The 16,867-nt window shown below is 37.8% G+C and overlaps 1 protein-coding gene across 1 annotated transcript; it reads right to left on the reverse strand.

The window, feature by feature from the left end:
• Nucleotides 1–58: 58 nt before the first annotated feature.
• On the reverse strand, nt 59–15,395 carry LOC140163646 (low-density lipoprotein receptor-related protein 6-like). Its single transcript, XM_072186961.1, has 8 exons — nt 15,071–15,395; nt 10,659–10,763; nt 5,661–5,888; nt 4,059–4,236; nt 3,559–3,689; nt 2,860–2,946; nt 1,252–1,446; nt 59–135 (listed from the first exon to the last, which is right to left on the reverse strand). Exons 2-8 carry the CDS (start codon nt 10,729–10,731, stop codon nt 59–61), a joined length of 969 nt encoding a protein of 322 aa, XP_072043062.1. The 5' UTR covers nt 10,732–10,763; nt 15,071–15,395.
• Between the last annotated feature and the right edge of the window lie 1,472 nt (nt 15,396–16,867).

A 16,867-nucleotide genomic window follows, 5' to 3' on the forward strand; every position in this document is an offset into this window, starting at 1 on the left:
GTATCTGTAATTAAACAAGTCAACCTTGGCCATTAACATATTGCCTTTTAAACATTAGTCATATGTATGAATGACCTCTCTCTAACTCTCTCATCTCTCTTTTCCTTTCTACGTCTCCTTCTCTCTCCATTTCCCCTGCACTAATAGTAAGCGGGACCAAATACGTGCTTTTTCAGGGGATTATTTCCCCTAGCAGCTATGCCACTGTATGGTGACGGTTTATACTTTATACTAAATCACGATGATTATTTGTACCCCACGCTTACCCTTTAAAGGGGGGTAGCCCTATTGGTTTGGGATATGGATTGTCTTTAAAATTACATAATAATAATATCCCCTTTAATTACATAATAATAATATCCCCTTTATGCTGCTTTGTGAAAAAACGGAGCATTTTCAGCGTAAATGTGAATAAATAGCCAAATTTGCAATCCAATACCTTGGTATACGTGAATTGCATTCTGGGCAGGCAAGCAACATCAACAATTCCCGTTCGTATGACTGACATGCTGTACAATGCCCGGCCCGTATTGAACGGAAAATATTTGGGTTTTTTCGTAAAAAAAAAAAAAAAAGGAAACAAAATATATTTCCCCTTGCAATGTGTACATTTCAAATGAATGTAAAAAGTTTGGGTTAAAATGGAGAGGAAAAAAATCTTCCGATACCGGGTTTTGAACCGGTACCCTCGGGTAACGCATGATGCGCTTACCAATTGAGCTATTCGGCCCACTACGTCCGTCGTGGAAGTTTTATAAATAAATACGGCGCACTGTCTCCTCAGCAGTTAGTGTGGTTCGCTTTTTTCACAGAATGTGTATGACGCGAAACCAAAGTAGATGTTGAGGAGACATGATTCGCAATTAATTCCCTGCCGAGAAATCCGAAGTAATTTTTAGTATTTACAAACTGGTTAGCCCGAAACATCATGGCCCTGTTCCTTCCTCAGTAGGACCAGATATGCTCAGGAGTCTCAGACCTTCGTACGGAGAAGGACAGTGGAAATCGTAGTGACGGAGGTGTGAGTACCTCGGGCTACAAACTGGTAGCCTGTAAAAACCGCTGTGTTTCATGATTTCTCCGGAAATACATCGTCTTGGAGCGTCGAATTTTAGGATAGTAATGAGAAAAATAGTATCTATCATGTGATACCAAATTAAACCTCATCAACAATGAAAAAAATCGAGGGGATGATGCTGTCGATCGGGTTACGGACCTTTAACTTCACGGACATACAGATTGCATTCTTACCAGAATCATCATGCATAACGAGGTCCCACACAGAATCTAGACTACTACTCCCTCCACCGCCTTGTAGAGCGTACGTAAGAAGCTCCGGCGTTGTATCAGAACCATCCAAAGCAATTCGATACGGTGACCCTCCATCAAAAAAGTACAAATAACCTTTATATTCTGCTATGCCTCTTGGGTCACCGCTGTTGCTTCCTGCATGTAAATCAATCAAATAACCAATCAATCAATCAAAAGTCAAGCAATCAACCAATAAAACATGACATGTCTGATCGCTGAAATTCCCTGAAGTGAAGTGATCTGTTATAAGGCGTCCATTTCACTCAACTTATCAAAACTTCGTAAGTCTCAAAATCAATCGTACCTTGCATTTTACTCAACTTACTTACGATCAGTACCCTTCGTAACACGGTTGTTTGATGTGGTCAATGATTAATTTTTTTAAACAATGTTCAATTCTAGCCCTGAATAATACCAACAGCTATCACACTTATAAACTGTATATAAATATACATTTTCTATCAATTTATTAAGATATCAAATTATTCATCTTTTTCTGCTTTTTTGTAGTAATTTTTATTCTATAAACTTTACATTTGTGTGCAAATTGAGGGCGCTATTTACATTATTTTTAATTTAGATTAGCCAAATAATATGAGCTATACCTAAAATTTCATGATAAAAAGTTTTCGGAAAATTCCCTTGTCATTTGTTAGTTTCTTTGCTGATGTTTTAATACCATTATACGCTATCATTGTTCAGCATTTCTTTAAAATGACTCCGTTTTACATGCAATTAAACAACTGTGGTAAGTAATAGGGATTTACGTACTACAGGGAACCTTTGTAAACTTACGTCTGATAAAAGGGTATTCGAAACTTACCAACGGTTACTTGAGATACGAAGGGGTAAAAGTTTAGTGAAATAGATCCAGGTCATACTGCGACATCTTATAGGGGATTGTCGTTGCGACAGACATTGCGGCTTATTTTACGCCATCGTCTTCCGCAGCAGCTAACATTTGTCTCGGCGTTTGCCGCTGCAACGTCGAGAAAGAGAACCAAGCCCTAAACAATGCTAATCACTTCAGCGGGAAATCAAAGCCAAACACCTAAAGTCACCGCGGAGAACTTGAGAGCACCTAATTAAGAGAGGCACCACTCCGATCGCTACACTGGGGACAGTGTGAGCTCGGGATCTTGTGAAAGAGCTGGACAGTGCAGACAAGAAGCCGATCATAAATACGTATTAACAAATTAGTATTAACTAATGAACTGGACCCTGAACATGCGCAGATGCGCTGGCAAAAAGTAATACTCGTGTAAATAATGCAGACATAGTTTCTCATCTTTCCTAATGTTCTAAGTAAGTATCTCTTTCATAAATGGTTTAATTAGCTATTAAAAACAGAATGTGTTGTACAGATACCTATTTAGATTTATTTTTATTACCGAATTAAACCAGTAGTTATTCTGACTCGTTTTGCACGATGGTTGACAGCTACATGGCGATGGTACAAAAACATTACTTAAGATGGTATATAAAGCCAATTTAACAACGACATTTCAATAATATACGAGTACGTCGATATGTGCAAAACTTTCCTACCTTGAAACAGAACAGTTCTAGAGCTCGTCTGTAAGTCATAAATTTCAATCTTCTTTAAAGACCTGTCGCTCCAATATAACTTATTTTCTGTTTAAAAAAGTATTTGAGAGAGGAAGACGTATGATATGAATATTGTCAATTCCATTATTGAAATATAATTCCGAATACTAATACACTACTCAAACAATTTAAATGATCAGAATCTGACAGTTTCGATTTTACCTTCTTTCTTTTTAGTTCTCACGGAGCTAACCAAAGTGATTTCAATTACTTGGGAGTGTAAAGCCTCCAGCATACTTTCCAAGCGGCAGGGCGTTTCAACCAATGACAAGCCTTGATTGTGTCCGTTTGTCGGCAATACGCGTGCGCCACGCCGCTCAGCGGCAAGCGGCAGGGTAGTATGAAACCAGCGTAAGTGTTCCGTTGTCTAAACATTGCTGAATGAAATGACACTCATAAGCAAATCGTGCATCGTGTTAATAAATAATACTGGTCATAAACGGTATTTATGACCAGCAAAAAAGGTCTCAAATCCAATCAGAAACGTCGTTATATCGCGAGTATGTATGAACGGTAAATAATTAAGGATATTTTCATGATTCTTGGCAGCTAGTCAATCGGTATCGAAGTAACACCATGAATACCTACCACACGATACCGAATAAATTACGTTTTCTTATTGGGTAAATAGGTACAGACCTGCTTCGTTGACCGCCATCCCTACTGGGTCAGATATGCCATCACTTTGCGCTATAAGTATCTCGTTAGTCGTACCATCATGAGAGAATCTCCTAATTTGAGGATTATTTGTCCATCCAATGTAAATAAACCTAAAGACCAGAAATAGAAAACAATTTCGAGGCTATCTTAAAATATTGCAACATGTCATGTTTATTTCTATAGAAGTGTTAAGCAATGGGTACTTAACACAAATCATTTTCAGCTCTAAAAGACCCCTACAGTGCTCATTCCTCACATTTCTGTTTTTCAGGCAATTTTCAACCCCAAAGACAAGAAAGACCCTTGATTTTGACTGTTGCAGCTCCAAAATACCCACTATTACTTGTTCGCAGCCCAAAGACCCACCACCTCAAATTAGATCAAAAGTCAGAAAGAAAATCATGGCACAACGGTCATTCGAAAGCTTCCCCACACCATTCAGTTCGACTGGGGCAAATGCTTCTTTTATGCATACTTACCCAGTCTCAATTCCAAAATCAAGGACCCTAGATGATTTCGGACCGAATACGGTATTGGGAACCTCTCCTTGGCCAGTACCGTCCATGTTAATATAGTTAATGCCGGTCTTAACAGTGGATTGATATTCAGTCCAATATACTATGCGGTTTTCAATGTCTACGGCTAATCCATATGGACCTAAAAGAAAAAAAATGAATATCTATATACTGTAACTCAACTAATCAGCTACTGTTTTTGACGAACAACCACCTTAAATACCCACCCAACACTTACAAGTACCTATGTTATTCCTACTCTATCAGGTATCTGATGAAGGTAACCATCCCTTATAATGTAGCTGGCTTATCTGAGAGACTTTAATACAACATTTCAATTTACTTCGAATCTAATAACATTACATAATGATATATTAACGTTCTTATATGGGGGAACATCGTTCATGTCCGACGGATACACCTTAGGAAGCGCATAATGGGCAAACAACATAGTAAGCTTATTATACCCTTCATCAAAAAAGACAACCGATGGATGATTCTACAATAGGAGTCGGGGTCCATATTAAAACGCATTCCTTGGATGCGTTTAATTATGATCTCCACTTGTATACGCAGACGACATCGCGTCGTAAGCGCCCTACACGTACACTGTCTCGCCATGAACACCCTACACGTACACGCACCCCAACGCACTTACAAGAAACGCGCTCAAGACGTGGTCATTTCCTGGATTTGAGTGCGTGTAGACACTTATATTATGGATTCGCATCCTGGGAGATCACATTGATGCGTTTTTGAAGCTGACGTCTGCTTGAGCGTCACTCAAAGACCTTGCATTATTTTATAAGTTTATATATTAGTAGAAGACCGTAGTGTAGAGTTCGTGACCAACTCATAGAACAAAAATTTGAAAGTTATTTTGGGATCTTTGATTGCTTCTGAATCAATTTAGCTTGGGTTCACCTCCTGAAACTTCCGGGCATACCGGGGAGGGGTCAATCAAGGTTTCATGGGGGTCAAATTTTCAGAATGCTCCAATTATGTCAAGTAATATATCAAATTACTCGTGTGGTCATGAGGACTCCAAAAATGTATAGTTTGTTATGTGTCAGACCTTTCAAGAGGGCGCTATGAAGAAAAATGTTCATCAGTAGGTCAACGACCTTTCTAAATTCTGGCCATAGTTCACAACGTCCGATTTCGGTAATTTTGGTGTCTAATTATATGTTTTCATGCATGAGAAATACAACTACGCAACTTTAAAAACTGTACAAGGAACCGATGACCTCCTAATTACAATATGGATGCTTTTGACAGCCATGTTGCAAAAGAGGATCATCAGTTCCTTGTATAGTTTTTTAAGTTTTTAATATACCACAGAAATTTGAGCTTCTTGGTGTTTGGCTGGTGATGTTAAGTCAGGTATTCTTTGAGCTATAATGGGGTGTTTGGTTTCACTAAGATATGATTCGCTCCCCCCCCCCATTATTTTCAAATTCCTTTGACCCGAGATGGACCCCCCCCATTGGCCAATATAGACTAACATATTTGCTGTACAATTTGGGCGAGCGAATCGGGCCCTGTTCGTATGAATACCAAACGTACCTTCCAGTGAAGTAACCAATTCTTCCAAATCCGCTCCATTACGATTTAAACGTTGTATCTTATCTTCTCCCCACGAAGCTACATAAATCTTTTCCTCGCCTGGGTCATACTTTATACTGCGGCTCAATCCAATCGTATTCGACGACTGTTCGATGCGGAAGTCCGTCAGATCATTTAACTCGGACGTATACAAACCCTGAGCATCAGCGTTGAGAAAAATTCCAAGGTCTGTGGAAAAGGGGTGAGAGTTCAAAGGGCAATGTAGGGGTAATGCATGGGTTTAAAAGGGCGAAATGTTTGAACCGCATTTCGCAAACTCTTCTTTGATTACAAAATATACGCCAGTCACGCATTATTCGAAAGCGCAACTAACCCAGGAGCAGCACCCTATACTGTGTACATGCCATACTGTATCAATACAGTGCGTGACTGAACCGGTTTTTACAAACATTCCAGCAATCAGTCTCAACGCAGGACAACCGATTCTTATTGTTCTGCAAGGCTCACTCAGTCATTCAATGAGGCAATACAAACGATCGAATTTGGTATTCAAATGAACAAAATTTTGAGTTACACCTTTTCAGTGTAAATTTTTTTCTCGGCCAAATGAAAAGCAATAATTTTCATTTTTTCAGTAAATGTCAGGAAAAACTGTAATGCTTGATACTGTATTTTTTTTTTTAATCTTAGTGTTAAACTTAGGCGTGAAATTCAGTCATTTAGTGTAAGATTTTCGATTTTGATATGCTTCAACTCTGCCCGCGAGCCTTTTTTGGATCAACCTTTTAGCTTTTCAAAGTAATATAGTTGGCTAACGAAGGATTTTTCCCAACTTTCTAACGCACATCAATCACCGTGAGCGATATATCATAGTTTTGTCACAATTTCCGTTTTGATTTCACCTTTTTTTACTACCAGCTGAAATTTTTTCATTGTAAATCGATATCCCCGGGTGCCATATTATGCAGTGATATGAAGACCGGCCTGGCTACAGTGTTGCCAGAACTTCAATATAGCAAAGAATTTCTCCAGGCCTAGCGCTCCTATGACACTGTGCGTGATTGATTTCATCATCAGCGTGATCATCGGACCAATGTGTTGAAATTTGCTTCTCCTCAAAACAACTTTCCCCAACATTTGGTAAAAAAATCAACAATCTTACATGCAATTGGGCAATATTTTAAACAAAACTTTCATTTACAAAACATAAATATTACGCTGTATGTTTTATAAACTGTTTGGAACACACTTCCAAATAACCTTTTAACATCCCCAGACTTTCGTTACCGTATTTAAACGCCAGCTCAAAACCAATTTTTGTAAATTGATGGTTTTTATATTTGTTTGTCAATTTCGTGCTTTACGAGCTTTGAGTTCCTCATCGGAAGAGATTGTGCCTTATAAGAACCATTCATTATCATTGTTAACTTAAACCTGTTCAAGCAATTAATAAAAAGTGCTTGAATAGAACAGAATAACTTGGATGTTAATACCTGACCTAGTGTTTCAATTGTCGTGAAGATGACTGGGTATGGTGCCTTTTGTTTGTGTTTGTTTGAAACTACTTTTGGAAAAGTTTATTAAAAAAAAAACCTATTAAATAACCTAAAGGAAAAAAAAAAACACATTTGTGGCAACAATGAGCCTTGCATTGAAAGTCATATTTAAAATGTGTTGAGTACCACCCCAAAGTTTCCCTATATACACCCCCTACTACCCACCTCACACACCTCTGCACCCACCCCACACCCGATAGGCCTATTATACATAATATTACATACCGGTATAATAATATTTATATAGCAGTAGCACGTTATAGCTATACATTTAAATAGTTTTTTCTTGCTTTTAATGCAGAAGACACCTGGATTAGATCAATGGAATTATCGACTATTTATGCTGCTTGCTTTCGAGATAAAGTACTGAGTTTGAGATTTTAGGAGCATGACGTGAAAAAAGGTGAAATCAAAACGGAAATTCTGACAAAACGATAATAGATAGACCCCACACGATGTGCTTTACAGAGGTGGGAAATATCTTTCCTTAGCGAATTATATTAGTTTGAAACGCTAAAAAATGAATTCCGCAAAAAGCTCGTGGACGGATGTAAGGCCTATAAAATTCATAAATCTTACACTAAACGACACAATTTCATACCTAATTTTAACACCAGGATTTTTTCAAAAAATTTATATCCATACACAATGTTTTTAACTGACATTACTGAAGAAAAAAAAATATTGCTTTATATTTGACCGAGAAAATTAATTTCGTAGCAACAAGGTGTATATCTGAATTGTGCTGATTTTAACATGTATCGATCGACTTTTAGCGCGACTATGCATTTCTAAAGAATCGGTTGTCCTGCGTTGAGACTGCAATCATAATCAGTCAAACTGTTGCAAAGGCCTTAATCCCCTGTTGTTCAGCACAATTGGATTACGTAACTGACCTGCTCTGGTGACTGCACGGACGCTGAGCAGTGCAGTAAGCAACACATTTTGGGGACTAAATTAAGATAAACAACAATCAAATTATGTTTAAGGTTCCTTAAAATTTTTTTGATTATCAACAACGTAAACATGAACCGTTTATACCCCAACTTTAAATCATCGCAATCGGCCACACAACAGCCGAGATGCATACGAATACGTTTTGCACGCAAACCTGTTCAATTCGGTAAAAAATCGCTTTTTCTTGAAAAGTGCGCTCCAGATTTAGGTTTAGACAAGTTTTCTAGAAACTCAGCGAAAATTGCAGGACGAGATGTTGTTGTGCACGAAACAGAAGCACGTTTTACTATCGCTATGAAAAATCTCAACCCAGTAAAATTATCGATCTCAATGGGCCACACAGCGCGAGGTGCATGCTATAGGCTTACGTTTTGTACACAAAACATGTTCAAATATAGAAATTCACAAAACAATTGCAGGATGACACGTATTTGTGAGCGAAAGAGAAGCACTTTTTACTATCGATATGGAAAATCTAAAATTCGATATCAATGGGCCAACGAGCGACTACGCATGCTAATACGTTTTTACACAAACTGTTCAATTCGGCACAGAAACAGTGGCGAAAACAAGGGGCAAAATACATTTCTTTTTTAAATTAGAAACCTCCAAATTTCAGATTTAGGTTCAAATGTGTTTTTAAGAAATTCACAGAAAATTGCAGGACGACAAGTATTTGTTAACAAAAGAGAAGCACTTTTTACCATCAATGATGGCATATCTAGACCCAGTTAAAATTCGAACGCACGAAGTAAATTTCTCGGGATTGTGCTACACTTCCTAACGTTCACAAAAAAAGTGTAAAAATATTGAAAATATTTTGAGTTATTACAAAGATTTCTTTGTATTATTTTTCCAAAATACACATATATTCTTGCAAGTGATCGATTGACACATAGCAATATTTTTATCTTCCGTTTTTTTCATGTGGCGTGATCCCCAAATAATTGCACAACACTGAAAGACTTTTGCCGTGTCATCTGCGTGCAAACGTAAAGGGAACATAACAAAAGCAAGGTCCGAAATCTCAGTGTTAAAAAGCTACCGACCGTAAAACGTCTCATTTGCATAACAAGAAACAACTACAATAAGTTGTGGCTTGGAGCAGAGAAATTTTAAACTTCCCATAATTTCTTCTATTTCAATTTTCTGTACTAATTTGCTATGTTGTGCCACATGAGTCTATAGTGACGAATATAGTACAGTACCTCTGTGAACAGAGCGCATCCAGATCTTGCAAAATATGTTTATTGCTTGACTTATTGACAGTCACCTGGCAGGAAAACCGTTAATATGCTTTCGAGTCAGTGACCAATTTAATGGCGGAACTTCTTTGTTCGAAACAATGGTACCACTTTTATCAATAGCATGTCGGCAAGTCAAATCGGCATCAAAGGAACAATGCGTTACGTAATCTATTGCTTCTCCTTGCGATCTAAGCTCCTTGGTAGTACATGATTAAAATCTGTGACTACGTAATTGCCAGTGTTATGAATCACTTCTTTGCCTCTTAACCCTTCTTACTCAAGAACTCTAGCTTTGAATTTACACACGATAGCAACCAGCGTTGACAGTTTTTGCAACGCCTGTTATGTATTCTGCTGATGTTTGAATTTGGATGAAAGCTCTTTTGATGAGTCAAGTGTATCTTATACTTTGGAGAAAAAGTTGCCGAGGCTATTTTGAACAGTCTATAATTCAGTTGAAGTGTAATTGTAACAATATTTTTGATGCGATCGCCCGTCGTGTTTGGCTTCATTGATTTCTTCAAGATTTCGAATTATGGTCTCTTTAATACTAGCCTCGAATATGATGCTATCTAGCTCGAGATACTCTAGCTAAAATACAGGTTTACATTTACTATCTTACATTATCTTGCTGTATTTCAGCTAGAGCTCCAAACGACAAGCTTCCGGGTTTTTTTGGTAGAACAATACTGTTACGTAAGATGAAGAAGAAACCCGCCTCGGAGCCCGCCTTACTCATTATTTCATTGTACTTATTGCAATTTGCCTCCACACATTACGTAATCAACACAAAGCTTTTGTGAGGATTAGTGAGTGGATAAGAAATTGACAGTGGAGGATACGAAGGACACGCCGATTGTTAGTTGTCAATCATGAATTGCCGCAACGTATTAATATTTTACTGCATGGCATTCCGCAAACACCAAGACAAATTATGCCGTATTTTTCCAAAGATCATCTCATATGAAGTAAGCTGAATGCGATCTGTACTTTTGTAACATTCCGATCGCTTTTGATCACCTATTATCGGCGAATTTGCTTGAAAACACGTGAGTTCATGTTGTGTAAACATAATTAGCATAGACACAAATGAAATTACGATGCAATACAATGCAATTTGAATGCGCAGCAGATCTATAGAAATAACGTTGCCCGGTTTTATGCAGAATTAGACCCTGTCTGATGCTATCGTGAAATAAATTCGTGGCTAGACTTCTCGAGTAAGCAGCTTTTCTTACCTTGGGCAGATACAAATTGTATAGGTAGCAGCGACAACATCGTTACAGTAAGAAGAAAACATGGTAAAGCCATTGCAGTACAATGTATACGTAGTAACCTATAGTCTATAATAATAAAGCATGGAAGAAAGAGATAAGAAGAAACCACAACGAAATCATTCACTTTGTCCACTCCCTTTACCGACATTTCATTGACATTGTAATTCACGAGGATTTACTTTGATCAATACCCCGCGTTGAATATGTGATTGGTATTGTACTCCATGTATTTGCATGTCTTCTGGAGCGTGTCTGGAGGATGATTTGAACCAGGAAAGTTGAAAAAGAAGGAGGGAGAACGGTATATCCTGGAGATAATCCCGTAGGTAATCCTGTTGCACCTATTCATAGTCCTTTATTCTCAAGTAGTTACACATCTACTTGAAAGTAGCCTTTGATGTGATGCCTGTTGCCGACTACGGTTGATTAATTTTCACTCCAGAATTGAAACCATATCCAATGTTTCTATAGAGAATCTATACTATAAAGTATGACACGTGTGTGTTAAGTACCTGATGTTGCTCTGAAGGGATGCCACACGTGGATACTATAAGAAAGAAATGTAGTTTTGTAAAGATTCCAAAAACATCCGCCCAATTTGGAACATTTATTAATTATTTAGGAGAGTGTTTTAGGATTTTGTTAGAAAAGGGATGATTTTTGATCATCTATATTTTATTGTTTTATGTATTTTCCTGTCATTTCCTGCAAACCTATAAAGATATTTTGATAATTGAAAATAGGCTGTATCATAAATCGTAGAGGTTGAAAGCGTAACCAAGCGTGCAAAATTATTATTTGCCATGGAACTTCGGTCATATTTTATTTGAAATAAACTGGATGTTAGGATCTGCATGCATGGTATGCATAGTATTGATGGTATACAGACACTGACCTTTCCCTAAAACTAGTAAGCAGCAACTTGTGTATCACACCGTCATGAGTTCGAACCCTTTTGTTGTATTTTATTGTTAAACCTAAATAGCGTGATTGCTTTTGAATGAGCGGCAACACACATATTTTGTTTGAGGATAGCTGGATCTATCTCCTTTCTTTACATCTTCTCTGATTTGAACTAATGACTTTTCGTGCAAGCACCCTATACACGAATCCAACGAGCTAAGTCATGGCAGGGATCGATATAATGGGATAGGCATCGTAGTATTACGTAACACACCGAAAGATGTAGTTTAACTCTAGACAATAGGCGCCATATTGCAGGAGGGTTAGAGTTCATAGAGGAAACGTTAAAGGTTAGTAGATTAGGTCACCCAGGCACATCACTAATGTGTTTCACGAGTTGTAATACCGACAGGTAAAAACATTGATTTTGTAAAATTCTCCCGACTTTTAAAAATTACTAAATAAGGTTAGTACTTCAAACCATTCTTTGATGAATCTATGCAATATGACGGTAATTTTTGAAACATCTAAGAATCAATCTTAAACATCTTCATGATATTCATTTTTTTGCGCATGGTCAAAGCATGCTCTTGCGCTATCCACAGACTATCCGGTGGAAACTTCAAAGCAACGATCATGCGTTAATATTTACAAAATGGCGAATGATGTAGTTTAAGTCGAACAATAGCGTGACCGGCGTGACGTAGTTTTTGGCATTGTTCCTATATGCACTTTCACCCTCCTGGTCATGGTCAGGATTTTGTCGGCCATCTTTGGGTAGCCGCTAGCACCAACCTGTGTTTTGCCGAAGGGAACTGTAGGGCTTATACGCCGTAGAAGTGACGTCATAATCGGATTAACTACCATAGCAATAGATGAATACAATTTTTGAATAGACCGCCCTGCACTACAAGCAGATTACACTAATCACCTGTGTATGTCAGCAAACATAGATTGAATACAATACCGCTCTTTTCAAAGATACGTATGTTACAGGTGCGAGTGATCAGCCTTTCTTTGACATCTATGGTTCAATGCATCGGTACCGCGTGAACGTTGTAGTGCAGGGCGGTAGAGTCAAAATTGTATTCATCTATTGCTATGGTAGTTAATCCGATTAACTACGTCACTTCTACGGCGTATTGTGTTGTAAACTTTAATCATTCTTTTGTCTGCCTGTGTTTTCGCGGAAGGTGTAAAACGGGTGATGGAATGCAGTTTAAAATTTCCGCCAAGGCCGAATCATTTCACATTTTGGATGCATTGTAGCCGACGGCTACCCAACTAAAGGCTGCTAGTCAGGTGTAGGAATGCGTAGATTTGGATTCGTCTATAAGATTTTCTCTGGTGACGTGATCATCGGTCATTGATGGCCTACATCTCTTTCTTCCATTTTGCCCAATTTTTCCGAACATTGATGACTTTTTTTCTCAGAGTTGGCAATCTTTGGTACTGAAACGAGTTAGCTAGTTACGATTATATACATATAAGCTATGAAATTAAACAGGTTTCATGTACCGGGCTCAACCGGAACATTGTGCATTATTTAAGAACATTTTACTTCTATTTTTCATCGAAAAAGTCACAAATTCTTACATTATTTGATTAAGATGAAACTCAGCAAAAAAAAAAAAACACGGCCGAATGTTTTAAAGGACATTTTCTACACAACACGATCAAGAAAACAGTTTGAATGTAGATCCCAAAACAAAGCTACTATAGAGGAATCCAAATCCACGCACTCCTACACCTGACTAGCAGCCTTTAGTTGGGTAGCCGTCGGCTACAATGCACCCAAAATGTGAAATGATTCGGCCTTGGCGGAAATTTTAAACTGCATTCCATCACCCGTTTTACACCTTCCGCGAAAACACAGGTAGACAAAAGAATGATTAAAGTTTACAAGCTTCTACATGGTCTATTTGCTGTTGAAGTGACATAATAATCGGATTAACTACACGCGGTATCTATGCATTGATGTACTTGCGAACAAAAGGACTATGTATGAATAGATGCGACGGGATTACCTGCGGAATTATCTCCATTATATATTATTAGCTATTATTCTATTAACCCTCCTCGTCCTTGCATCTTCCCTAGGTGTTATGCGGCTTTTATTTGCACAATTGGACAAAACACCAGGTTGGTGCTAGCGGCTACCCAAAGATGTCCGACCAAATCCTGACCATGACTTGGCTCGTTGGATTCGTCTAAAAAAGGTTCAGAGCATCAGTGAAATTCCAGAATCTTACTTCCGGGTAGCGTTTGTTTGTTCGTGGATGGGTTTGTTATAGTTTTTTCCAGTAATGATTTCGCCAAGCTTCGATCCAGGGAACTTTGATTATTATCGGGAATTGCCTGTCACACATGATCGCACACAAGGTCGTAGGCAATCGGTCGGACCTCATCTGCCCAGAACATATTGACCCAGGTCAGCATACCGCCATATCCTTCCCGACATGCTTAGTAGCCAAGTCCGTAGAAGAGTGGATCCACACACTATGTACACATATATACATTTGGCTACATTTTATTATACGATAAATACGAACTTATCAAACATGGTAACTAATATTCTCTAGCAAATCGGTTATACGATGGAAGTGGTAGGCCTATTATAAATTCGGGATATTAAATATCTTCCTGACCAGCCAGATCTGCGCATGGTCAAAGACGAGGATAGACGAGTATCAGACCGACGCAAACTGGCTTAGTCTCTACATCAGCCAGTTTGGTTCCGCCCCTCCACAGGAAGCGTAACCTGTGTATAGGAGACTCGGTCAGACCTCATCTCTCCACATCGATTGTGACCTATAATCCCCGACATTGCCCTTATGAACTCACATCCTCCTGATCGATCGCGGTAAATGGTTCTTTTCATGTGTCATTAGATAAGCGGATTAAAACTTGGCCGATCGAAGTCGTTGTGGTTCCTTCTTATCTCTTTCTTCCATGAATAAAGCAAGTAATGATGAAATTATTTTTTCTTTCTTTCACACGTGATGCCTATTCCAATTTTCCGTCATGTACGTAGCCTACGTGCCAAAATGTGTTCTTCTTTCTTTATTCAAACAATAGACGCGTAAGGGATTCATAATCACAATGAACACTCACCATGCTTACAATTGTACAACACCGCTTCAATATGAAAGGTCAAAATTTTCAATTGATCGTCGGATTTTCCTCCCAGCTACATACACTTTAAGAATATATCATTAGATTTATAAAATTACTTCGAGGACTGTTATATATCAAAAATGTGAAAAAAATCAAATTTTAATAATTTGTCATAAAATTTGTATTATATCGTGAATTTCAAAAAATGAAAATTATTTGATATCAGAAAGACATTCTTCGTATTCAGAATCCAATTCGATATGTTTGATGTGCTCTCATGTCCCACAAAAAATACTGCCGAAACGCTCAAAACGCTCATTCCAGATCCCTTAATCGTATAATGATTTACTTACATTAGTTTTGCATGGCAGTCCCTGTCAGCTAGGTCACAACATCCAGTGCTCTCGAAAACCAACCCGCATAGGCCTACAGCTTGATGCCAGTAACATTTATTTTTACTTATGCAAAGCCATGATACTATAAAATCTAACACAAAGAAAAAATCGAGAACAGATTGGTGTTTAGAAAGTTAAATATCTAGCATTTAAACACTTTAATGTTTTGATCCTAAACACATTTCATATGGTTATGTCTAAACATTTAAGTGTAAAAATGTTAGACACAATTCTAAAAAAACCCGATTTGTCCTCGAATAAGCTTCAAAACACTGTTTTTGCAGTGAATTAGATTCCCATTTTGAAGTTAGGCCTACTTGCACACAACAGAATCAATTTAATTCAAATCATATAGAAGTCGTATAGTTACGCTCGTATAGGCCTATTCAAATCAGGTCTAGACAATCTGCTTATTGACGTAATAAACGTACATAATAACCGATTATACCGTAAACTAAAGTTCCATATGAATAAACATGATGAAAGCATCTCACATCTCAAAAATGACCTTTTCAATTACTGACCAACCATCCGTTTGTAATTATTGCTTTATGTTGCCAAAATATTCAAGATTGTATTCAAGAACACAGTATTCAAGACCTCGAAAAAATTGAAATCTTGCAAGTCGCCGCAATAGGTCCCAAGAACAGACTGAACAAAATACTGAACTGTTCGCTGTTAACCTATTCATTCACATTATTGGGATTCGTAATTCACGCGGACGTCTCTGATTTCAAAGACGGTCAGTGATTTCACATACGGGGAGTCTGTGATATACGTCGAGTGTATTTAGCTTTCCGATGTTTAGCAAATATCTACCTGTGCAAAAATTATATCTATCTGTGCAAATTCTGACAAATGGTCCCAGAACACACTTAGATTGCAATGGCCAAAATCAAATGTTTTGTTTGAAGTAAAAAAATCACAAGAGTAGGGGAGACCGGGGACAATTTTTAACAAGGGGCACGTTGTAACAGTGACGCCCACGCCTAGAAGAATTAACTTACAAAGAGTATTGCCGATACCTGGAATTTGGAAAAATAAAATAATGGGTCTTTGATCACGAATGGGTAAAGGCTTTTGAATTTGCCCAGTTTTACCGAAATTGAATACTGCTCTCCTATTCTGTACATGCCATACTTCGAAAATGGTAATGAAAGTCAAATGGAATGAACACATTAGGTAGTTCCATTTGAAACTCACCATTCAGGTTGAATCTTTCTCAGAGGGTGTATGGAATTCAAACAGAGATACTTATGTGTTTATTTCATTTGAAATTCATATTCCCCCTATGGAAGATATTTCCAATATCTTCTACAGGTAGTGTGGCCTTGGAATAGCCCATTGTGTAGCTGTTGTGTAGCTGGAAGAAGAACTCAATGGAAGATAGCAAGTGTAACACTTTTAGACTCTTCTCTTCTCATGTATTCGGGTCTGTGGGATTACATTATTGTGTACACTTACACTATAATACAATGTAGCCAGGCCTTCAGCCCTGCATTTCAAGTGTATGATTTATAAAGTATGTACATGTATAATTTCAAGAGTATGTTTAATAATCACAGAAGATGAGAATAATAAATTGCAACAAATTAATGTTTGCCAAGTCACAAATATATAAATTTGTTTTTACTTTTTAGTATGTTCTAACCCGTACGAAACTCGGGGAGCTGATCCTGGCTGTGAAGATCAATTGTGGAATTCTAGGGCGTGGGTCAACTTCGAAAAAATACTCTGATCTCCTTAAAAATTGTT

This window comes from Amphiura filiformis, chromosome 11 (genome assembly GCF_039555335.1).
Source record: "Amphiura filiformis chromosome 11, Afil_fr2py, whole genome shotgun sequence".
In the NCBI taxonomy this organism is placed as follows: Eukaryota; Metazoa; Echinodermata; class Ophiuroidea; order Amphilepidida; family Amphiuridae; genus Amphiura; species Amphiura filiformis.

Excerpts from the sequence above, each read along its gene's own strand:
- LOC140163646 (XM_072186961.1), bottom strand. The coding sequence starts at position 10,731 with ATGGCTTTACCATGTTTTCTTCTTACTGTAACGATGTTGTCGCTGCTA. Across the intron at positions 2,947-3,558 it reads GATGGCGGTCAACGAAGCAG|AAAATAAGTTATATTGGAGC; the intron begins GTCTGTACCTAT and ends TTTTTTAAACAG. Across the intron at positions 136-1,251 it reads CGTTATGCATGATGATTCTG|GGGAAATGGAGAGAGAAGGA; the intron begins GTAAGAATGCAA and ends CTATTAGTGCAG.